Source organism: Passer montanus, unplaced genomic scaffold (genome assembly GCF_014805655.1).
Source record: "Passer montanus isolate IOZ18808 unplaced genomic scaffold, ASM1480565v1 scaffold18, whole genome shotgun sequence".
NCBI lineage: Eukaryota > Metazoa > Chordata > Aves > Passeriformes > Passeridae > Passer > Passer montanus.
This window is the reverse complement of record NW_024365381.1, coordinates 7,289,691-7,314,209: the sequence shown is the minus strand read 5'-3', so window position 1 is coordinate 7,314,209 and position 24,519 is coordinate 7,289,691. Positions and strand designations below refer to the sequence as shown.

Here is a 24,519-nt window from a genome sequence, read left to right as displayed (position 1 = left end):
CACTAAGCATAGCCAAAAACAAAGTGCAGGTCTAGAAAGAGAATCCTAGCTCTGCTGAGATAAAAAATAAACTGAAAATACATTAACAGTCATAATACTTTATTTTTGTTTTAGTTGTAAACAAACCTTGGTCAGTAACAGAGAAATTCTCTTAAACTGGCAGTATTCAATCCCTTTTTCCTGCTCAAAAATTCAAAGCCGCTTGATAATTGCACTATTTATGACACAATGTAATTAATCAGGGTCAAAATTCCAGTTCTGCTGGTACAAGAAAGATCCCTACAATTCCAGGTTAAGAACATCAAATTACACCAAACACTATATAAAGTGCATCAGGTACAGTGCAAAGAGGTCAGGAAGAAAGGCAGGTAGGGAACTGAAGGGTCTGCATGGCAAACTCCACTCCCAGTGCTCTCTGCAGCTGAAGGAACGTGAGCAGAACAGGAACATTACAGCAATGCAGATCTGGATACCCACACAGCAAAATCTCCTCCCCATAATCAGAGATTTAAAAATGACTGAAGCCATAGGTAGTGTCACGTTTTAGGATTAGCCTGATGGCTGTAAGCTGATGGAAAGCTAGGTCAGTCTGGCCAAGGAAACAAAAGCTTTCATTAGTACTGCTCACTGATGAGATAATGGAAATCTGTGCTCAGGGGATTCTGAAAGCTGTATGTGGTCATTTCTGCTCCAGTGAGCAGAGCAGAGCACCTCAAAGAGAGGTGTTTGTGTCAGCTCTTGAAACCCTGAAGAAGATGGACCAAATCCTTTCCAACACCATGGAAGTCTGTTCTTTCATTATAGTGAGTTTGGGGATAGTGCAAAACTCTTACTTCATAGTCTCAATTATTTTATGTACTAAAGCTATTTACAGTTACATTACACTTCAGAAAACCTGTTGGTTTTTTGATGTAAACAACTTTTTAGTAAGAAAGTGAATTAGTTTTCCTACTTCTTGTGCTGAAATACATGTAAACAACAAACACAAACTCTTGGGGAACGCCATGTTTTGTTCTTTTTTTTTTTTGAAGGTCCTACTACTGTCTAACACATTTTTGCCCGTTTCTCATGTCCCAATACTAGTTGCAGAGAAGCAGCTACTTTTTTTCAGCATCCTTGAACACAGACATTGCACGAAGATTGCTGCTTTTTTTCATAAAGCCAATCAACCTAACACTACCAGAGCAAAACCCATCAATACAGGGCATGTCCAGTTTGGTGTTCTATTGAACTTGACAGGAACAAATTATGCTGGTAATAAATTAATAAATACATCCCTGTGTGACAGGGATACAGACCACCTGTTTAATTTTGCCACAGCTTGCTCTATCCTTATTCTTTGCCATACCTGATGAAAAACTGTGAAAGTTTACTGTCAACTATTCAGTCATCAAGCTGCATCACAATGATTTATGGGGTATTACCGTAGTAAAGAAAGAGGCACATGATTTTTCAGCTATTTTAAAGCTTATTTTCCCTTTGTACTCCCCTTACAGCATATGCTCTTTATAACTTCATTCATCTAGTTGGCACTGGCCAAAGTGCCACATCTATGGCACACATCACACAGTGTGACTGGTAAGTACAAATCTGCCAAAAGAATCAGTTCCTACCTTTTCAACAAAGCTAAAAAAACCTGGATACATTGTATTGGGTGGGTGGGGGGGAGGAATAAAAAAAGTAGCAAATGATTTGTCTGGAGGCTTAAAAAAATCTGCGTTTTAGTCTTTGAAACAGAAGAACTCTCCAATCTTGAAAATTTTTCAGGAAACATCACAAAAATTTTATACTCTAGGCTACATTGAGTTGATAAATTTTTTCTGTCCTCTCTACATATGTTTTCTGGATTAAAAATAAGTCCAGTGCTTTTCAAAAAATATCAACCCGCCCCAAAAATTAAAAGCCAACAAAATCCAAAAACTAAAGCCAGAAACAGAAGTGCTCTCTTCCATACACCTAAATCCTTGCTTGTTCAGTTTGAAACTGCCCTCCTCCCCCCATCAAAAAGAGAGCCAAAAAACACCCTGAGGTAGTGACTGTTTGTCAAAATACAAGACTGGCACTTGTAATTTAGTTCCCTTCCTTTCACCAGAGGCACATGAGCAGCATCCATTTGCCACCGACATCAGTCAACAGAGTTCCATTTTACCTGGAGGCTGCTGAAGCAGACACCTCTGAGCCGTCGCGAAGCCTTCTCCTTCAGCAGGATGGTGCTGGCAGTTACACGTTACTTCCTAGTGCCCTGGGGAAGCCGATTTCTCCCCTTGGCCTGGTGCACCGAGAGCCACTGGGCGCAGATGGCCTTGACGACGTGGTCGCCGCTGCTCTCGGCCAGCTGCCGCACGTGCTGCACCAGCTGCACGGCCCGCGCCTTCTCCTGCCGCACCGCCACCAGGTACGCCGAGCGCAGCTTGCTGCACAGCGTGTACGCCTGGATCTGAAGTACAAGGCAGGCACGGCCCGGTCAGAACGCTGGAGCAAACTAATGGGACGAGCTCAAGCAAGGACTCACGGGAAATAACCAGTTCAGAAACGGGTTGTACGAGGCAGCAGCAGCACATCAGCAAACACAGCATGGCACGAAGCAGTTCCCAGTGAAAGAGATGGGCAAACAGGTGTATTTTATTAAGTCTGTGTCTTGTAGACACTCCTTTACTGTATGACCATGAAATTACTCTCACAAATCCTATCTTGTGCATTAATTACAGTATCCTGATATCAAAGAGTCTGAATCTAGAATTTCTTCCACTGCTGGTTCTGGAACAACTCCTATCTTTCAGTGATAGACTTACAGAAAAGCAGAATTAAAAGCCTATTTTTCAATCTGCCTACAACAGTGAGTTTGTCATTCAGAGCAGACAGAGGACTGTCAAATATCTTTAGATTTTATTCCCAGCTATGCCACTCAGGATCTACAACAATCCCCAACTGCTGAGTCACAGCCACTTCTATGAACAGGCATCAACAGTTCCCCAGTGGCTTGGCTGGCTGGTATGAAGGCCAACAAAGAAATAAACTAGTTTAGATTTCATTTCCTCTAAGAGAAAAAGTCTATCAGAAGCTGGACAAGTTTTATCATTCAACTCTTGATCACCACAGAAACAGTATAATCCTGAAACAATAAGCTGAAGTGGTCATCATTAGCTGTCTGCCATTACTAGAAACCTGTGTGCACCTATGTGAAAGGCTGAATAACAGACTAACAAACCCACCAATGTGCCTTTCTGAAATACTTTTCCTCCCACTCTAACAAATGTCCAGTCCTCACTGGACATTTGAGGGGTAGTCCCAATTAATACTTGTATGTCACAGCTTTACTCATGTCACAAACACCATGGCCTTGAGGAATTCACTGTGATTTCTACAATCTAGGAAGTAGCCTTCAAAAATCTTATTTGCATGAGGATGAGAGAGAAGACAGTGAAAAAGAACCTGCAAGCTGCAGACCAAGACTGGGCAAACAGCTCTTGCTACTGTGCTTTTACTTACCTTGTTTTCATCACTGTCCATATCCTGAATCAGATTATCGAGATCCTGTATCCAAAGAAGGGAAAAGATGTTCACACTTTAAGTAATAATATTCTGAAAAACTTTACTCCATCAGAGATCAAACCCCTGTGGACAGACCTGCTGAGATCACAGCAGATGCTTAGACTGTCCCACCTGCAAGAGTTGCAGCTGTAGAAAATACAAAAAAAATACTAATTCCAAGTATTCCCTTTACCCACAGCTTCTCCAGCCTGCCATCTCTGGGGGTATCCCTAGAGAATACTGCGTCTCTCACGGACATGGCTTATGTTGCATGAAATGAATTTGTAGGTTCCCCCCATCCCAGCAGGAGTTATCCCATGGCCCACCCTGTCCCAAAGAGTGGACTGCATCCCCTAATGTAATTAATAGAACTACCAGAGTGCATCTCCTTCCTTCACTGGGATGGAAAAAACACTGTGGCAGGCAAAGGGAACCACAAAATTGGTTCCTGTGGAGGCAGGAGGTTTCTGCCTCCACACATTGTCTGTGTTAGCCAGGGAAGCCTCACTGAAGGGAACACCTCCTGCTGCAATCAGCAGCATTTGACAGGAATCTTGTGAAGCAAATGCTCTGTCCCCCCCGGGGTATCCATTTGGGAAGTGCTGGGTAGCAGTTGCTATAGCTACTTATGGTTTTCTCTCAGAGTATCTTGTACAAGGCAAACCATGCACTCCCACCTTGCAGCTATGGCCATAGCAAGGAGCCAGAACATCCAAAGAGCAGTACAGGCACCCCACTTCCCTGCAGCCTGTATGGTCTATATCCTTTTTACTTCAAAAGGGACACAATGCAGGACAGAATTACCTCAGCAGGAATGTTTTTGAACTCATTTAGACAGTTCAGGATAATGTTATCCCCATCATTTTTTGCTGCCACTCCAGACTCATTGACACACTTCAGGAGCTGCCGGATCTCGCTGTACTTCTGCTGCTTCACCAGCTGCTTGGCCACTTTGCTGTACACTTCTGTAGCCTCCAGCTGGAAGTCCTAGAGGTAGTTGGAACATCAGAGCAACACACTGAATGTTCTCAGCAGGTTTTCTCAGAGGGGGTCTACACAACTGAGACAGTCTCTCCTAAGGACAAAATACCAAACCATGCTCCAAAAAGTCAAAGCTGTTTTGGGAGCCCCTGGTTTTCCACTCACTACTGCTCAGGGTTGACTTAAAGGCTTTTTTTATAACCAGACTTGTAAAAATCAATCCTCCTTAAGAACAAGAGTGCTGTTACTGCCTTCTTTTCAGGAGTGGCAAAAAAACCAGTTTTATTTCTTCTGGCAAAAGCTCTTTCCTAGATTCCTACCCACCTCTCCCTTACTTAGCACATTCCCACTATATTTCTCCAGCCCCCCCCACCAGCAGTCACCCTTTGGATACCCCAAACAGGAGGCAATTGACACCATCCACAAGAGAGAACAGATGGTAAAAGCTATGAACTGCTCCTGCAATGAGTAAGTAAAGGAAAAAAAGGATGGAAATGGAAGTGATAGGCAGCTGGACTCACTGCTCCATTTTTACTGGAGGTAGTAGCTGCTGCTGCTGCTTTGAAGTGCTGTTTTTTCTAAGGCTCTCCATCTCCCTACAAACAGGAGTACTGCCTTGTACATCCTGACCTAAAGAAGGAGCAGGGCCTGCCACATCCATAAATACTCTTTCAGTGTGCCATCTCTGTCTGAGTGCCTTGCTCTACTGTCTGGGACTACATGGATGAGAAACACTCAGAAGAGTTTAGAGGCTCATAAGCAATGCTGACTGATAATCACTCAACTTCCACCCAGACATGAGGAATGAGAGTCCCCAGCGAGAGTTTCCAGTTAATTAATTGTGGTCTCAAATCAGGAGAATAGAACAGAGACAGCCCTGGCCTTATTTATTCACTTTCTTTGCATGACTGTCATTAACTGCAGAGAGGTACCACGTGAGAGGTCTCTCCACACAGCTGTGACTGTGGTTTGCCAGAGTTCAGACAATGAACAAGGTGCACAGCAAAGGAAAAGCTGTATTTCATTCCTTTGCAGGACCCAATTACTCTGGAAATGTCCTACTGAAACAGCATCTTAATTTCTTTAACAAGCTTCCACAAATACATGGACATGTAAGACTTAAACTTGTTACTTCTCTCTTAACAATTTTTGCTTTTGGGGGGATTAAAATACATTTGGGTGGGGGAAAGACTTTTGTTTAAATAATTGCTGCTTTCAGGAGTTAGTTTGCATTAATATTGCTTGTTATATCAAGTTTCCATACCTGGAGAACTCTAAATGCAATCCCAAACCCCTCCTCAATGTTTTTGCCTTCCAATATGACCTGAAAAGAGAGGCATAGACAAGTCTGGGAATGCACATTCCTTTTTCATTATATACAGTTAAATAATATTAATGCAAATTCAGATTTTGCCCAGAGGCCAAAATAAAATGCATTACTTCAACAGAAAACAGCACCATCCCAAGAAGTACAGCAAATTATAGGGTCTATTGTCACACACTGCTTCCCCAAGGGACATTAGGCAATTTACAGATGGAGATGAGCCAAAGTTAAGAATGGTTAAAATTATACCATTATTTGCCTTGCTTCCAAATATAATGGGATGCACAGACAAAAGGAATATTACTATTTGTATTTTGGATGCTCTGCCTATGAAAATCTGAACCTTGAGGAGACAAGCTCCTCAAGAGGACAAGTTCTCTCACACGTTCTCCGCTACTCTGAGGAAAAACATGAATTTTCGATAAATGGTGGGTTGCATTCATGTGTAAATAACCTGCCCAAAAATGACAAGAAACTGCTTCAACCATAAAATGCTTCAATCTGCATTACAAGTTAGTTAGTGATGAAAAATAGAGCTGTGTTTAAAATAGCAATTAGTACCTTGCAAGCAACATCCATTTTCATGTTATTGTTTCCAAAGAGTGTGGGCAAGGAGGAGTCTGTCATTTGAGAGGTTCCTGAGCTCTCACACTGATGCAGGAACTTTGTTACTTCCATCTGCAGATCAACTGTATTGATGTGCCTAGACAGTAAAAAAATTCTGACTTTATTTTGTAATAGGGAAAGTGTCAATTATTATTTATATGAACTAATTTCTTCAATACCTTTCAAAAGAAGTCATAAACAATTATTTTAGTTGCTTTTTGACTTTGTTCATTGTACAAATCTGCAGAAATATTACTTTTCAGATCTGTGCACTTAACATACATCACAAGCTGAAAATGAACAACTATTCACATTATTTCAAAGAGGTGAGCCAGAGAAACTGAATCCCCAAATAAATATCTGTTCCTGCTTTTTCACCTCATCACACACACACCCCTCCAGGTTTAAGTTAAGAGTCCAGATTAAAAGAAAGAAAGAAAAAAGCCCATAAGAAAACCAATATATAAACCCCCAAGTAGTACAAGAGAGATCAGTCTAAATTTACACTTTGACTTTTGAATACAGGAATCCAGTTATCTCAGGCACCTATAGCTTGTACATAGTGCAGTGTTTTGAGTTAGCCCCAATAGACAGTGAAGCACTACAAAGTGTCTTGCTTTTTGGAGAGGAAAAGAAGAGAAAAAGAAAATATGCTTGTGGACTGATGTATAATTGCCTATGCATTGTAGGGTTCCTGTTTGTTTTTTTTAAATTGAAGGAGGGTAGTCTGATATACATACAGATTCTTTTTTGCCAATCTCCTGGTTTGGATTTTTGGGGAGAAAAAGTGATGGGAAACCTACACTTGTAACCACATAAAAGCAGATTTGGGTCAAGAACAACCAGTAGGTGTTAGCTAAAGCCAACTTAAATGAAACTCATAAAACCCCCAAAGTCTAAAGCCTGAATTTCACCCCTCCTGAACTCAGCTTCTTGTTTATAAATACCTCGACACATCTGTAGCAGACATTTTCTTCCGAAAAGTGAATGCCATTTTTTTCCTTCCTGAACTTCTTGAGACCTCCTGCAGATAGACTTTGAGATGGTCCTTGATCTTTAGAAGCCACATCTGTTTTCCTCCAAGTTCAGTGTAAGACTTTGCTCCATGAGTGAAAAATCTAATGCAGGTCATTGCAGCACGGACGTGATCCTGGAAGAAATGCACTCACCACTAAGATGGACACAGGACTCACCTTCAGTAATCACTGCCTGCACTGAAGGGCTCACACAAAGCAGGCAGAGCTCTGTTTTCTTTAATAAAATGTGCCAGATCCATGACATGGATCAGGTCAGCTTTAGTAAGGCTCAGGCTTTACTAAGACTGTAAAGAGGCAAAAATATACTTGTCCAGCATGTAGGTTTAGACCAAAGTAAATAACCAGAAGTCTGATGGTATTTAGCATTTCATTGAAAGAGATGGCACTGTCCCTCCACTTACCTTCATGAACTGTTGCAGTTCATACAGAATATGGTAGTAGTTCTTTCTTTGCAAGTATTTGCAGGCTGCAATCAAGTAGACTCCCCAGCTTTCCAATCCTGGATCAATGGTTTCCAGCAAGTTCTCCAACATATGCAGTTTTCCACTTTCATAACTTGGAATGAAGATCCCTTCAATAAACACTTCTGATGGGGATTCCTACACAAACAGAAAGTTGCTTGAAGCAAAGCCTCTGCAGCTTATTCTCCTTATGTAATATAAAGGCATATTAAGTGACAGAGATCATAAAATTAATAAATAATTGACATTGGAAGGGATTTCTGGGGGTTATTTTGTTCAAAACACCACTCAAAGAATGACTTCCACGTTGGGTCATGCTGCTCTGGACCAGTCAAGTTCTGAGCATGACAAAGTAGAGTGATTCAACAACCTTCCTTTGGTCCTGGTCCTGTGTCCAAACATATGCAACAAAAAAAAACCACAACAAACCCCAAACCTTTTTCTTTATATCCAGTTGGAATTTCCCTTGCTGCCAGTTGTGTCCACTGTCTCTTACCCTTTTACTGGGCACACAGGAGATAAGCACGGCTCTATTTTTGCTGCAATCACCCACTGGTAGCTGAAAACAGGATACACAGATCTTCTCTTCCCTTTTCTTCCAGCAGGAAAAAGCTAGCTCTATCACTCTCCTCAAGTATCAGGTGTTTCAGGCCCCTAGACACTTTAGTGGCCTTCAATTAGACTTGCTTCACTTTCACAGTGTCTGTTTTGTACATGGGAACCCAGGACTGGGCACAGCTGTTCAGATGAAATCTCACAAGTAGTGACCTGAGGGGGATATTTACTTCCCCTGACTTCTTGACTGTGGTCTGCAAATGCAGTGTCTCATGTGCTTCTTTCCACAGTAACATTAACATGTGTCAACAGGGCCACCACAAATGTTTCAAAGGCTTGATATGAAATTTTTGATTTTTTTTTTTTATCTCAGAGTAAGATGCATGTGACAAAGTCTGTACACATAAAATGTCTCCAAACAACCAATTGCAAAATGTTTAGTCAGAAGCTTAGTACCTTACAGCTTTAGGGGAACAAACTCTCCTCTCTGGTTTGTATGACTACTACCAGTTCTTTGTCCAAAACTTCCACATCAAATTGTCTGTCTAGAGTATTCTCCAAGTCTGCTGTTAAGAGGTGAAATTATGTCACCTACTTTGTAAAAATATGCAACTTTTCTTTAAAAGCAGATTTAAACTGATGTAAAGGATAAATTTAAAAAGGTAATTCAATATGCAGATGACTGTAAGATGTTAGAATGACTGATGGTACAATGAGAAAGCAGAGAGGATAAGGCAACTTAATTTTCTATTAACAAACCTCATAACCAGATAAAGACAATGGAAGTTGGTTTTTCAAGTTGTACATTCTCATTAAGAGTTATTTCAAATAATAAAAAAATAATCTGTAATTCAAACACAAGCACAGCAACTTAAAAAGAAAACACCACACTCTCACAAGCTGGTGAGATATAATGGATTCACATCTCTTAAGAAGCACCCTCAGTGTCTTAGTAAGAACCTGGAATAATTTCTAGATTTAACTGTAGTTTAGCACCAATAGAACTGTTTACTCCAGGGATACTTAAGTCATCTTATATTATGCAGTTTTCTTAAGGGAGAGCTGGAAACAACATGTTGGGCTCCCTAGACTTCTGTCCTCTGTATTCCCTTATATTCCTAATGGTTACAGAAGTGCAGCCATAGGTGATCTGATTCAACAAACAATACCACGAGGCACAGGCACAGGGATGGGGAGTAGTGTCTAATGTTATCTGCACCCTGGAATTCAAAATTTCCCTTCTCTCTTCTGAACTCTATGACAACAGTCGCAGGTTTTCAACTTTGTAGAAAAAAAGACAAAGTGCTCTTGATGCAGGACCTCTATAAAAAGAACCAAATCTGCACATTCTCTTTACATCTGTAAAGATCAGTGTTATTCTTCTGCCTCCCTGAATTCCTGTCTGGATAGTCTGGATATCAAACTGGATAGTTTGTATAACAGCATTTCAAGACCTCAGCAAACTCCTGTGCAGAAAGCCACCCAAACACTGCATGATGCTCATTGCTGTTTTTCAAATTTCAGTTTTGGTGATGAAAATTGAATTACTCACCTTATTTAGCAGGTGAAGCAGTGCTTCTCTCATACAGTCATGCCTCATGTAAAAGCTTATTATTGCCAGATTGGTGCCATAACTGTGTAAATAGAACAAGCACTCCTGATAATAGCTGTTGTGTTGAATCTTCCCCTCACACATCATCTCCAGAGACAGACTTCTTGTTCTCAGTGTTGCTTCAAGTTCCCTCAGCGTGGCAAAGTAATCATCGTCCTACCATTAACACAGAGAACCAATGGTAAGTGATCAGCAAGAGAAAATCATCTTCTCAGACAGGTCTTGTCACTCAGCCCTGAAGTATTTTTCTTTACGGTTGTTTTTAAAATAGGTATTGCTTCAGAGGGGTGAGAATCCAGCAATGCTTATTATAAACACTAGACTGGAACCTTGCTATCAACAGATATGCTGAATGTTGCTGTACCCAGCACAGCTGCCTCCAAGGACAGATAAAAGGCTCACTTAAAAAAAAATTTCAGTGTCAAAAGCTACTTCAACAACCCAGTTCAAAGAGGCTTTTCTATTCTCCAAAAATATGTACTTGGTCCTTCATCATCATGATTCTGCAGTTATTTAGTACAAAAAGTAATTTTTTTGTACTTAATCAGAATCCCAAACCATTTAGTAGTGTTTTTCGATGAGAGGAATGGGAAAACATTTGAAACTCTCTTTGAACTTCTGTAAAGTTAGCAGAGTTTCAGTAGAAAAATTGCATCACTGCAGCATTACAAAATACTGCTGGGATTGAGTTTACCTTCCTTATTCTGTAGTAACAGTACATTATCCAGTACAACCTATTTTCCCTCCACAAAGTATTTCCCAAATTGCTATAAAATCCCACAATCTCTCAGGCACCACTTCAATGTGATGAAACAGCTAACAAATTTCTCAACAATATTCAGTTTGCAATACACAATCATGACAAGAAGGAAAATAAACACCCTAACACCTGCTATTGTACCATGCATTCCTATGAGATGTATACTAAACCATAATTTCTTAAGATTCTTACTGTGATGAGTACTGGCTTCACTGTGGACTCCAGGTACTGTATCACATCCTGGACCAGCCTTGAACCATGGTTCAGCTGGTTTAGATCCATGGGTGGCTTTAAACATCGGTTAAACTTCTCTCTTGCTGAAGTTAAATTTCCAGCTTTAAGGCAAGCCATGCCCCAGGCATGCCATGCTCCACCTGGATCCAATCCAGATTTTGTAGAAACCTAAATTCAAAATGATTTGTTAATATTACAACACAGTCCCCGTACAGCAAATAGGAAAAAAGGCTTATCACACAGTCTGTGATTCTGACCTTTCCTGTCCTAGAGCACATTTCCCATTAAAAACAAACAACTAAAAACCATACAAAAACTCCCATACTGATTATTTCCATATTACTGGCACAAAAGGCCAACTACCAAAACACCCATGATCTCCAAATGTAGAAGTTTTTTATTGTGTAAGTTTAAACTACTGTTTATCTGGGAAATTTCAGATCATGAGTTCTAAACCAGGACATTTTCACATCTGCTTTTCTAAAGCAGATGATTTTTACAGAGCAGAAATGGTTTTAAAACCATCAGATTTGTGGTTTTAAAAAAGGCAACACAAGGTGCCTGATGAACTGCCAAGATATTTTTTTATTTCTCACAACTTTGCTGATAAAATTTACTCCTGATTTTCTTTAGTAGACCTAAAGCTCTTTTAGCTGCTTTCAAACAGAACTATTCCTGTTCAAATAGGTCATCTATTCTTGCTGTTTATTACTGCTTAACAAATCCTAATACTATTTGTAGTATCATAATCCTGTATTTAACAAAGTGCAATGCCAAAAAAGAGAGGCTTACAAAATCCTGGGAGCAGGATTAGATGATGATAAACCACATGAGATGAGCTCTGATGTATAGATTTGTTAACATTGCTGATTTCCAAGTAAATGGTTGGGAGTGGTGCCTTACCAGTGTCTGCTGTCAGATTACAGACAAATAGGACCTAACATTTAAGCTTCAGATAAAGTCCTGCCACAAAGGGTGGCTCAGCTCTTCTACTGGCAGCAAGATTCGCCCATTTAATGACTTCCTTGCAGTTAGTCCATTCCAATCTTAACTGTACCAGGAAACAAGGCTGCTTATCCTTCCCTTCTGCAGCCTGCTCCACAGCAGGACTTTTCCATCTCAGAAATTTTTTCCAGTGTTCAGAAAATTATTTCTTCCATATTTAGAAGCTTCATCTCAGTTTGTAACTGTTTAAATATTGTCTATTTCACACATCATATCCATCTGAATTCAGGAGGGAGGAAAACAAAAGCCACTACGGAAGAATTAACACTGGCATCCCTCCACTGGTGTTACCTCTATAGCTAGTTGATAGTACTCTGCTTCCAAAAGCTGATTTCTCAGTCTTGTTACTGCTGCTGGGAGAAGGATCTGATCCAAAGATGGCACTGGACGGTAGGCAGCAGCAACCAAAATATTCAACACATCCACTTTGCTGATGTAGCTAGAGGTTAAGCAAATACATATGCTTTCACTATCACTTTCAAAGAACTTTATGCAAAGACAACTCTTAGGACATCAGGTTTCTCTAACCATCACACTATTCCTTCAGAGCATTTGTTATTGTTTAGGATTTCTTTGCCATGTTCAGTGTAACACGCTGACTGAAGACACCAGCAAAACAGTGCATGTGAAATTTATATATCACACCTGCCACCCCAAGCTCTGTAGGACAAAACATGAAGAAGTGTAAAATGTTCATTCTCAGGAAGCACGGGTTTAAAATCCTGAATTAAAACACAGATTGAAAGCAGATACACAACAGCATAAGTAAGGTATGTACGCATCTTTGTGAATCATTTCTTCCTAGTCAGAGAATTCTCTCAGTAATTGTTAACTAGTCATATTACTTGAACTTCTCCTATTTGAACTTTCCCATATTCCTGCATTATAAACTTCCCATTTAAACTGGTCCACAGTACAAACACAAAGTAACCCTTCCACCTCCACTCCTCAATGAAAAAAGATAATGCTCTTGACAGTACCACAATACATGCTCATCAATATCTCATTAGAGTCACCTGTCACAGAGAGCTAGGTCCTGGCTCCTTCCAGCTTTTACAAACATCATTTTAGCACTGAAGAGCAATTGTTTCATGATGTCCACGAGGAGTCCAGCATCCACCTCAGGATTAGTGAGCCCTTGGGACAACTTGCAGCAGTGTTCTATCAGTTGGTGGCCACACACTATGCTGTCACTGTGCAGGCTAAGGATGGCAATACACAAGGAAGAGCTGGGAGCCTGACAATTTGAGGAAAGACAAACAAATATAGGTATTGAGGTAGTTCCCCAGTGAACTGCTTATACTGCACACTCTCACAACCTCACCTGCTCATAATAAAATTCTCTGCGTACAATTTCATTCTCCTCCTCATTCAGGGAAAAAATCCATTCAAGCTCAGTTGCCTTGGGTATTCGTACCACTGTGGAACATTCATTATTAGAAGTTTCTACAGCAAAAAAGGAAACACCCAGTAAAATCACTGCACAAGAAGCAACAAGCCCAGCTAAGGACACATAATGCAGAACATTCCTATCTCTCAAAAAACAGTCATCTATAGTCCTCTCACTGTGCCATTTCCTGCCAGAATCACATGTCCAGCACACATCACAGAAACATTTCCTTCTCTCATCAGGCTGCCACATCATACCTAAACTTACTGTCACTCTTACCAAAAACTGGTTCCAGTAACATATTTTCAAATTATTTTTTAACTCTTAAGCTATTGGGCATCAAGCACAGCAGCCTTTCCTCTTTATCCTCCCCTTAGGCAATTTATTAAATATTTCTGAGCAGGAAGGAACTGGAAATATGAGAGCTGTGGGTTTCAGCTTGAAGGGGAAAATAAAAAACAGTTGTAAAAGAAAAGGTAAATTGACTTAACCACCTCTATGTTCTTTCCAAAATTCAGGTAATTTGCCCATGAGCCTTAGGCCAAACGATTTTAAGAAGACCTAACTTCTAATGTTAAATTTTCTTATAAAATAGTACTGCAGAAAACTGGAGTTCTGATCAAATGATTCAAGAAATATAATTTCTGTGAAAAGAAGTTTTCTTTCCTCCAAGTACTTAAGGAAGTACTTGTTTTGAAACTTGTAACTCAGAAGAGTTATAAAACACCACAGCACACTGCAGTGGTACTCAGAATTGAATTGTCATGGTTTATAAAAAGAGGATCTCTCAGCACTGCTCTGTAGCGAGCTAATTAATTCCTACTCACACCACTGCCTCTCACTGTTTCTAGAATGAAAAGTGGATTCTCCAACTCCTTTTCAGTTTCTTTCTATAACACCCATCTAACACATTCAATATTGGCACAGATTTTCTCCTACGTCTCAATTTTCATTCACAGAAGTGTGAAATGCTCAATTTCAGCCTGCACATGCAAAAACTATCAGTGATATTTTGTAACTGAAGTTTTGATCACCCTTTAGCTGCAACTAGGTGTATCACCTTCCAGTATCTAACTGTTAATCAGGCACTTTAAAAAGCTGAGTTTTGACATTACTGTATTCCTTACCTTCCACTTGATCCAGATCTTCTTTTCTGCTGTAATAAAATGACAGAAAGAACCATCATACCTACTTCAGCACATTGGGGGAACATGGTTTTAAAGCAGACATCAATATGGCTACCCTCCTCAGAAGTAAAAACCCAACAGCTATCCCTACCTGTCCTTTTCAACACACTGCCCTGCCCCTAATTCCTTCTGCTTAGAAATCTAAGATTCTGCCTCTGTACTGTTGTATTTCAACTGCACCAAGTAATTAGCTCTTATGGCCTTCTGTAGGAACAGCATCGTTGCACACATCATAAAAAAGCAGACACTGAGAACAAGAGCAGCCCAGTATCAGGACAAGTCAGAGCTAAAATGAAGCCTTTGGAACCCTTGCCCTTAAGATTTAGCTGGGTTTGATATACAAACAAGGCAACTATAAAAAACCCCAGACAATTAATTAAAACCTGGCAGGTGGCATTCAAGCACAGTGTTGAGCGCTGCTGGCCTAACCTGGCAATGTAAGCAACCATTCTGACACAAACTGTTCAGCTGCAAGTGACTGCTTGTTTTTCACAGGTTCCACTTCAGAGCTGCACAGAATTGCTCTTTTCCTAGGAAGCCTGCTGATCCTGGCATAGTAGGTACTGGTCTCTGCAGGCTCGATAGGAAAAGAGGAAATGAAAACATGGCTGGAAAGGGTAAATCCTATTCTCTGTGACCCTGTCAAGCCAGCTCAAGGTCACAGAGAGTAAACCTCTTTTCAGCTGCACTTTTCACCAGCTAACCTGTGTACACACAATGAACTTCAGTCCAATTCTCAGCTGAAAGCAACCACATAATGAAAATCTGCCATCACAGCTGTCCCTTTTATTAAAGGCAGTTTCAAAGCCTGTCTAATCAGAAACTTGCTTTTTAATTCCCAAGGCTTCAGGGAGCCATAATTGAGGGATTATGGAATAACTAAAACACTGATATGTTCAACAGAGCTAGTCAACATGCAATATTAATCCAGAAGTTGGGTATATTGCAAGGAACTTTGTCACACTGTAGCAATTTGTGCTATGTTTTGCATCAAAGCATTCAATTCTTAGGTTAGTGATTAATTGATGTTTAAAGAATTATTGATACTTAAAGACTCAAAGAATTTGCCTAGCCGTCCAATGTTCTATCCAATGTGAAAAGTAAAGTGAGGCATAAGGAACATTCCCACACCTGAAAATCCCAACAGCTGGATGCCAAATGGCTGATGTTACATTATCCAGATAAATCCAAATACTTATGACTCTCTCATTCCATTCATGCACTCTGCTGAAAATTGAGGAGAACTAGGACAGAAGGACTTACGTGCTCGTGTCTTGCACCAAGCCAGGCACGTTTTCTCTGTTGTAGTAGCTATAGCATTGATCACACACACGAGACAGATTTTCTCTGCAAGCTTCTATTTCCATTTTCTTGGTGGAGCAAGAGCTGCACACCAGCCTGCCACAGCGCCTGCAGTGATGGCGCCTGTTAAACTGAGCACAAGAGGTCATGGATGAGCCACAAAGAGAATTTACTGAAGTCCCCTCCTGCTTCTCTCTCTACTCATACATAAACTTATTCCATTTGAAGAGAGGAAACACCATGCAGGATAATTCTTTTCAGAAGTATACAGTGACTGATTCTCCCTGTTAAAATTCCTTTTTGAAGAAAGCATAGCAAAGGAAAAAAAAAATCAACCCCCAAGCCCAGAGGCCAGTATTTAAAACATGTTTGCAGCAGCCTTGGACTTTCTATTACTTAAATTATCCCAGTTTTAATCACAAAGCTAATTAGATCATGTCCTGGGAAAGTTAAAAGCTCTAGACTGTTTTCCCTGATGCCATTGTAGAAATTTCCAAATTCAAAAGCAGCAGATACTTTTGAGATAACAGTACTGTTTCTAAGCAGCAGAAGATAAATTGCCAGCACACCTGCAAAACTAAAAATTAATGTTCTCAAAGCACCCATGCAGTTCTCAAGTTGAGAACTCTGTGAAACAATCATTTTTAGAAAAGTGTAACCAACAGCAAAGATTTAATTTTCTATACTCATAGTCTGAATCATACAGTGATCATGTTATTTCTTGCCAGCAGAGTAAATTAGGCAGCCTTTTGGAATATTAATACTGCTGCTGTTACACATTTTTGAGATCCCATAATTGTCTTCTCTCTGATGACCAGATTTCCTCTTTAGGCTCTATCACTTCACAGAACTCTGCAAGGAGCTAACGTTTACCAGTCTCCTTGACCACTCTAAATAGAAACCACAGGTTAAATACCAAAGGACTGGCAATCTTGTTGGGCCCATGGTGATGCAGACAAACCTGGTGCAGTAGCTCAGGTCTTTCAGGACATAGACTATGAGAAGTGCTCATATTAAGGCTGTAGTTCTAGGAATGTCTGAACTTCATTTTTGCTCCTTACCATAGTAAAGCGTTCAGTTTTGCAAACCATACATATCGTTTCAGTGTCATCAGGTATCCATTGCTGCTTGGGTGGTGGCTTCTCAGGAGGCACAAATTCTTGAGGAAACAAGTTCTGGGGCAGACTTCTATCTCTGGGACTTGCAGATATGGTTACACCTGAAAATGAGCCAGGCCAAGAAAAATATGGAATGGGATTTAAGCTGTTTAATAGAGTCTTAAGTACCAGAAAACACTACAGACCCAATGAGGTTGAAAGATCTTTCTGCCTCACAAGATGACTACTATCATTATCTTTCAGCTAGGCATGGCAGAGTAACATTGTATAAGGAATATATATGCTTTAAACTAAGATTGCTGATAAGCAACAGAATGTACTTATTATGAGACTTTTTCCACAACAATTGCAGAGGTATAAGACAATGTGTCAACATCTCTTCTTGTATCACAAGCAGAGACTTGGAGGACGAAAAAAAATACCATGGTCATTGGATACCAAAAAGTAATACAGGAGAAAATAGAATCTTAAGTGTACCCAGTGTTGACATTCCTGAAGACTGGGAGTTTCCTTTGTTATCTCAGGGGAGATGTGGCATAGCTAGCTACAGCCTAGCCCTCCCCATTCTGGTTGCCTTTTCAACCTACTGTGGGGAAATCAGTTCACAGAGGCAGGAATTTAAGTGCGGCCTTTGGCATCTTTGACCCCCACAATGAAATACTCATTGAATGAAGTTTACAGTATTAGATAGGCTTTTAACTTATATGATGTGAGTCAGTTACACAACAGGTTAATTACGAAGTTCAACATATCCCTGCAGCCCTGCAAGCCACCTTCTGTGTACATACATATTAAACTAAAGAAGAACAAAAATTACCATTTCACTAAAGCTAACTCATTCTCATTCAAGTAGATAGCAGATTCCAAACAAACATTAAAGGACCGTGCATTCAAGTTTTTTAACAGGACAGAGATATTAGACTGACCACTATAAGAAAAAACTGAAGAGCTACACAGCCAAATCCAAAACACTGCTGTCACTTGATGTAAGCAAGAAGAATCTTCATTTCAGGATACAGAAGCAGGAAATAGTCCAGACACCCTAAACTGTAGATCAGGATATCATTCTGCAGCTCTAGTCCAGGCCCATTACTTGCTAAGAATCATCACTCTTGGAGGTCTGAGGATATTCTGTTAATCTTTTCCTGAGAGCACACACAGACTGTGCATCTCTTGCATGAGTTGCTGAATAGAACCTGCAGAAGAGTTTCTGGTTGTTTCTCAGCTACAAATATTCTCCAGCTGTTCTGGCTTAAATTGCTTCGTTTCCATTTTCTTGTGTCTGAGGACTGTAAGTGGAGCCTCTCAGACAAGACAAGGTGTGCTATTTTCCTCAGGTCACAACAGCCATCCTAGGGAAAAAACACTTCAAGGACTGTAGAATGGCATACCCAGGGAATGAACTGGAAGAAAATGGCTGGCAGGGGTTGATCCACACTGGAGAATGGGTTGGGCACCGGTCAGCAGGTGCTAAGCAATTGTATTATACAGCATTTGTTTTTCTTGGGTTTTGTTCTTCTTTTCTATTTTTCTTATCTCCGTTTTCATGATTATTATTACTATATTTTACTTTATTTCAGTTAATCAACTGTCCTTACCTCAACCCACAAGTTGTACCCTTTTCCAAATCTCCTCTGCATCCCACCTGTGAAAGGGCTGGTGGGGGAATGATCAAGCAGCTGTGGTTGCTGCTGAGGTTAAACCCCAAGAGGCACCAAGGTCTTAACCTTACCAGTAAGGCTGACAGGAGATAGTTCTGATGATACTGATTTAGACAATGCTTCACACTCCAATACCTGATTGAGACTTTCTTGAATGCGTATCAGAGAATCTAGGACAAAGACAAGAAAGAGGAGGAAAAATCAGAGGACAATACTGGTCAAGACATCTACCTGTTTTCAAGAAGATTAGAGGAATCCATTCACAGGAGTATATAAGAAGGTCAGCACAAAACAAGGCTATGTTTTGCATGCAAATTAGACCACAGCAATTAATGCAAAACTGTATAAAATTCCATTACCTAAAAAAAAAAGAAAGGAATCCTTATCAAAGTGAGGGAGTAAAGACAGCTATAGGAACAATGCAGCAGAGATGTGAAAACAATTGATTAATACAAGATGCTCATGGCAAGTATTGAATGCTTCACCTTGCAGTGGAAGGAACATGCATACTTGCAAAATTATAGACCATTTGGCAAGAAGAGATAGTTAAGTCTGATGCTTTTATGTTAGCAAGAGCTGCATCTTTAAATCACAAAATGAAGCCAACACTTGGAAACTGGCATAATGCAAATTGGTACCATATCAGCAGATATAAATAGATATAGATAGGTACAGAACCCCATATGTTTTTAATATAGCGACACAAAAGCATTGGAATGGATCTGCAGCACCCTCTGCTGTTCCAGTTCTAAAACCTTAAAAGAAGCCAAGTGCATGAGACTCAAAGACAACATGTAGGAAGTATGTAGTACACCTACTTGTAGGTGAAGGGATTGACAAGCCAGAGAGGAGAACCCCAACAAGACTGTTAAACAGAACTATGAGTCTAGAAGCTTTCTATATGAAAAAAGAATAGGACTCTGGTAGGAGGAAATACTATAGAGGACTAAATCCCCATTCTACTTGAGGGCAGATGTAGTTGGCTGCAGGTTTTGGAAGTGTTTAAGTTGTAAGTGACTTTGAATTAAACAGGGGTAAAATAGAACTGATCAGTATTACACAAGAAAAGAAACCTGAAAAAAGAACAATAGAAAAAAGTCTGAGAAACTTTTGGAGTTGTTGGTCCTTGAAAACATCTATTTACAAAAAAGGCAAAGATTTTAAGGACAGGTTCTGGGCTAGAGGGAGACTGGAGGCACACATCTAAAAAATCTTATGGCATGATTGCTGAAATTATTCTGGGAAGATTTTGGCCCTTCTTTCCCAAATGAAAAACAGCATTCTGACAGACAGTTACCTGATCTCTTTTCCTTTAATGTGAAAGGGAAGTTGAGAGCTTTTTCTGCATACTTGGAAAGCAAACTGTCAATGTCTTCTACAGTAATACCAATTTCCTGCCCAGCTAAGAGCTGGTGCAGTGTCTGCACAGCTACAGCTACCCAGTCCACCTTCATATTCATGAGGAGCTGCTCCAGCATGAGCAGTGGCCTTGAGGAGAGGTGGAAGTAGTTAACACGGGAAAGTTCAGGCAGAGTCAGCAGCACCTGAGACACAAGAAAAAAAAGTATCATAAAATCACACACCTTTAAATATGTGTTTCTGTGAGATTAAAGACAAGAAACTAGAGCAATACCTTATGCAGAGAATGGAATGACAGGTGGAGGTCAAAAAAGGGGGCGGGACTTCTCAGACCAATTCCTACTTCTGTTACAGAATTATTAAGAGGATTTACAGAATCACTTAGCTTCCACTTTCCATTCTATAAAACACTGCCTTATTTCAGAGACTATGGAAGAGTGAAACCTGTGACCCTGTGACAAGTATGTTGTATCAGAGTACAGCACATAAAAAGCATATTAACCCAACCATTATCCTTCTCTCATTTGAGGAAATGTTAAAGAGGAGAAAATAAGAGCAATTCTCCTCTAGATGGACAGTTAACATGAATGCTTTTCAAACTAAGTCATATCTTCAGAAGGAACAAGTAAACAAACAGGCAGCCCAGCAAAGTACTGTTGTGGCACATACTGGAGCAAGCTGCTGTTTACAGTCCTGCACTGAAACAGACATTACCAAAAGCACTGCATTTTGTTTACATGGAATGCATTTAACTAAGGTTATCTGCAGATTAATGCATCTATTCCCAGGCTGAGCACAGAACCTGTGTGACTTCTGTAAAGGAAGTGGCCATCCAGAATGAGGAGTGATACTCTCCACCTCTGGAAGGCACTTGGGAGAAACATGAAGTCAAAAAATCACCATAAGGGTGGGCATACGCAGGACACCTGGAGATACTGATAACAGAGTAAGTTAAGAATACTTCCTTCTTCACCTGGGACAAAGATAGCAACTTTTCTGATAAACTCCACAATTTTATTTTATTCCACCTTATCTTCTTTCAGCCTGTGTGCTCCTCCACTACCCATAGCTCAAACCCAAGACTGCTTTGTTCATACTATGGAACTGCAAAAATGGAGAAAGGAAAGAGAAGCTTTAAGCCATCTCTAACTCTCCTTTGGATCCTGAGACTCAGGATCTTAGACCTGGTGTAGTGAGAATGCTCTGATAAAACCTACAGGCTTTTTATATTATGAAAATACTATGCATGACAAAATTATGTATAGCTATTTATTGCTGTTCATCCCTCGAGGCAGGGGTTTCACTGACCTTAGATCCTATATAGAGTGCCTGGATTTCATTCCGGCGTGCTGTTGTCAGACTGGAATAGAAGTGAGCTGTGAGGTAATCAGCCAAGAAATGAGAGGCTGCCAAGTTCGGGTGCTGGTCCAGGGACTGCTCACTGATAGCAAGGCAAACACCAGGGTCTTCGATTCTTTGTAAAAGCTACAAAACCAAACAAAACACAGTGAAATTCTACAACATGCCTGGAAGGCAGCCTTCTGTGCATGACAGTTTATTACCCTACTGTCACCATGATATTTTCTGAAAAATCCCTTCGCCAGGATTTCTTCTCCTGGGAAGCTGAGAAGCCTCAGAGAAAAATGTAACCATAATTATCTGATTTTCTTCTCCTGTGTTTGCTGCTTTGGAATGTGGTCTGGAGGTTGTTTTCCAACAGGTGCATCTTTGACTGGTTCCATGTGAATTGTTTTTACTTAATGACAATCACAGCCAGTGGTGAGTGACTCTCTGAGGAGTCACAGGTTTTTGTTATTCATTCTTTTCTAGCCTTCTGATGTATCCTTTATCTTTCTATAGCATACCTTTAGTATAGCATTTCTTCTAATGTAATATCATATCATAATATAATAAATCAGCCTTCTAAGAACATGGAGTCAGATTCATCTCTTCCCTCATCCTGGGACCCTCACAACCACCACAGCCTACAGTGCTCCAGCCAGCAAATTAATTCACTCTCTAAGTGACAGCTCCACCATTATTAAAACCAAAAATGTTCACACCTCTAATGTGGGCACTGAAGCCCAGCTGACCAATTCATGTTATTAGTTTCACTTCTGATTCTTCTGCTTAAGCAGCACTGACATGCTTTGTTATGATTCTTCTAATAAAAGGAGCCTTGTATTTGCATGTAAGTGACATTTATGCTATTAGGTCCAAGAACTAAATTGCCAAGCCGGATTTTTACTTAAGCAGAACAGGGGAGAGCTAGGATTCTAAAAGCTTATCTAAGCAAGTAACATCTCTTGAAGGTGGAAGAGAAAAGACCATGAAAACACATACAGTGAAGGCAGGCAAAACAGCTGTCATCTTGTTTGATCTATGGATATGAGGCTGAGAACGTCTTGATATTACCTGCAATGCCTTTTCCATGTCTCTCATCTCCAGTAAGTGGAGAAGGTGCTCACGGTGAAGGTTGATCAAGTCTTCTCTTGGAACAGGATACAAGTGTCCCCATTCCTCACACAATTCATAATCCTGAAGAATTTTTTAAAAAATTACAAACAAAAGGACAAACTCTGCCCTCCTTGATACAGTTGTTTCTCCCAAAGTTCTGATTAAGAGATTCTCTAGCTGAGACTCCCCTCCCAGATTAAAAAAAAATTAATTACATTGACAAGGGAAGATGACAGTCAATTTAATCAGTCACAGCCTGCATTCAAAATACCTTGTTTACCTTAGAGCAAGTAAACAAGTAGTAACTAGTAGACAAGCTGGTTTTCAGAAAGACACTTGCCAGCCAGATTTACAATATCAGCATTTCCCTAATAATCAAATCTGTATTACGACCAAAGTTATGCTATTTTAAAATCTTCAAAATTGTAAAAGAAAAGAACAGGTTATACTCAGAGTAAGAGTTTAAACTAAAACTTAAAATTATTAATTACATGTAAATCCATTAAACACAGATCTCTATTTGTTTCTGTAGCACAGAGCTGAGTAAAGGAATCTTTCCTCCCAAGGTAATCTCCACTGATCATTATTTTAAGATGCTATTTCAATGAATTTGTTTAACTGAAGTTTAATGCAATCTAATTCAACAAAATTCACATGATGATGTCTAACCTTTGCTTTCATAATGATATTCATGACAGCCTGGGGGTCATCAGTGCAGGCTTTTTTCAGATCCTGCCAGTCATTCCACAATGGTTCATTTTGCACATTCAAAATCTGAAAAAGTTAATATACAGTAGGATAAACTACAGAATTTCAATTAATGGCAATCAATAGCCTAAGAAAACAGCTGAGCTGATCACATCAAGAGCTGCTTCACAGAAACATAAAGTCAAAAAGGAGACCACGTCTAGCCCTTTTCAGGGATGATGTAATGCCCTTGCACCCAAAAAAACACTCCACAGTTTTCACAGATGTGAGTCTACAAAGCAACAAGGAAGCTTTCTCAAAGATTAGATGGCCATAATTATGGATGTAAAAGTACACAGACATTGCTGGCACTAACACAGAGACAAGCGAGCTGTCAGCTAGCAGAACTCCCACCAGGCAGAACTCAGCAGGGATGGCTCCTTATTTTGCTGTTTGGCTTTTCAGTCTGTGCTGAACTCCAGGTCAGCCTGTCTGACTGAAGGGTATCTGCACTACACTGCAGTTAGAACTGACTGCAACACAAACTTGCTCCTTGGACCACTAGTCTTGTACACCATCTGCATTTCTTAAACTTCTAAAATTATTAACTGCCACGGAAAGCTTCCAGAGGCCCTAGAATTTGCATAGAATAGAAAATACTTTGCAAAACAATCAGGCTCACAAAAATGTTTATATCTAAACATGTTTGCAGACCAGAATACGAATAGGGGAGTTGGAAACTTGTGAAGGATGGAAGCTGAGTGTTAATTGGATACTACAGTACTTCACATGAACTGTTTTGGATAAAAGACTTGAAAAGCTCTTATGACCAAAAAAGAATCAAGGGCTAAAGCTTCTCAGGGGGCAAGCAATATCTGCTTCCTGCTGCCTATTTCATCTCACTAGTTACTTGAAGAATGACTTTGTACCTTTTGATAAACCTGAAGTTCTTTTTTCCTGCTCTGCAGATTGGCTTTTAGTTCATGAGGTACACCCAGATCAGAAATGCAGTAAGCTAGAATTTCCAAACAGGCATCAAGGGGCCACTTGTCCAGGCAGCGCAGGGCCAGTCTACTTCTCAACACCGCATTTTTTACAGGGAACAAGTATTGCCAACCATCCTTATCTGTGGAGGAAACAAAACACTGATTTGAAATTCAGTTTCTACAATTCGGAAAATAAAAAAAAATCCTTATCCTTTCTGGACCACATCAACAAAAGAAACACTGACAGGGCTGAAAAATCTTTTTAA

General features: G+C 40.1%; 1 protein-coding gene across 5 annotated transcripts in view; it reads right to left on the bottom strand.

The window, feature by feature from the left end:
- Positions 1–82: 82 nt before the first annotated feature.
- Positions 83–24,519, bottom strand: part of ZFYVE26 (zinc finger FYVE-type containing 26) — a 47,479-nt gene continuing 23,042 nt past the window's right edge. For 3 of the 5 annotated variants that reach the window (XM_039704999.1, XM_039705001.1, XM_039705003.1), the window contains 21 exons: positions 24,197–24,393; positions 23,250–23,354; positions 22,539–22,661; positions 21,432–21,608; positions 20,062–20,308; positions 18,836–18,934; positions 17,047–17,204; positions 15,947–16,116; positions 14,624–14,652; positions 13,431–13,552; positions 13,123–13,343; positions 12,398–12,545; positions 11,060–11,269; positions 10,048–10,263; positions 7,881–8,078; positions 7,390–7,592; positions 6,398–6,539; positions 5,777–5,836; positions 4,336–4,518; positions 3,490–3,534; positions 83–2,437 (listed from right to left, as the gene is read on the bottom strand). In XM_039704999.1, the coding sequence (XP_039560933.1) occupies positions 2,228–2,437; positions 3,490–3,534; positions 4,336–4,518; positions 5,777–5,836; positions 6,398–6,539; positions 7,390–7,592; positions 7,881–8,078; positions 10,048–10,263; positions 11,060–11,269; positions 12,398–12,545; positions 13,123–13,343; positions 13,431–13,552; positions 14,624–14,652; positions 15,947–16,116; positions 17,047–17,204; positions 18,836–18,934; positions 20,062–20,308; positions 21,432–21,608; positions 22,539–22,661; positions 23,250–23,354; positions 24,197–24,393 (3,263 nt within the window). In that variant the 3' untranslated portion in view covers positions 83–2,227. The remainder of the gene's footprint in view (positions 2,438–3,489; positions 3,535–4,335; positions 4,519–5,776; positions 5,837–6,397; positions 6,540–7,389; positions 7,593–7,880; positions 8,079–10,047; positions 10,264–11,059; positions 11,270–12,397; positions 12,546–13,122; positions 13,344–13,430; positions 13,553–14,623; positions 14,653–15,946; positions 16,117–17,046; positions 17,205–18,835; positions 18,935–20,061; positions 20,309–21,431; positions 21,609–22,538; positions 22,662–23,249; positions 23,355–24,196; positions 24,394–24,519) is intronic. The other 2 variants (XR_005627065.1, XM_039705002.1) reach the window with 2 other exon arrangements.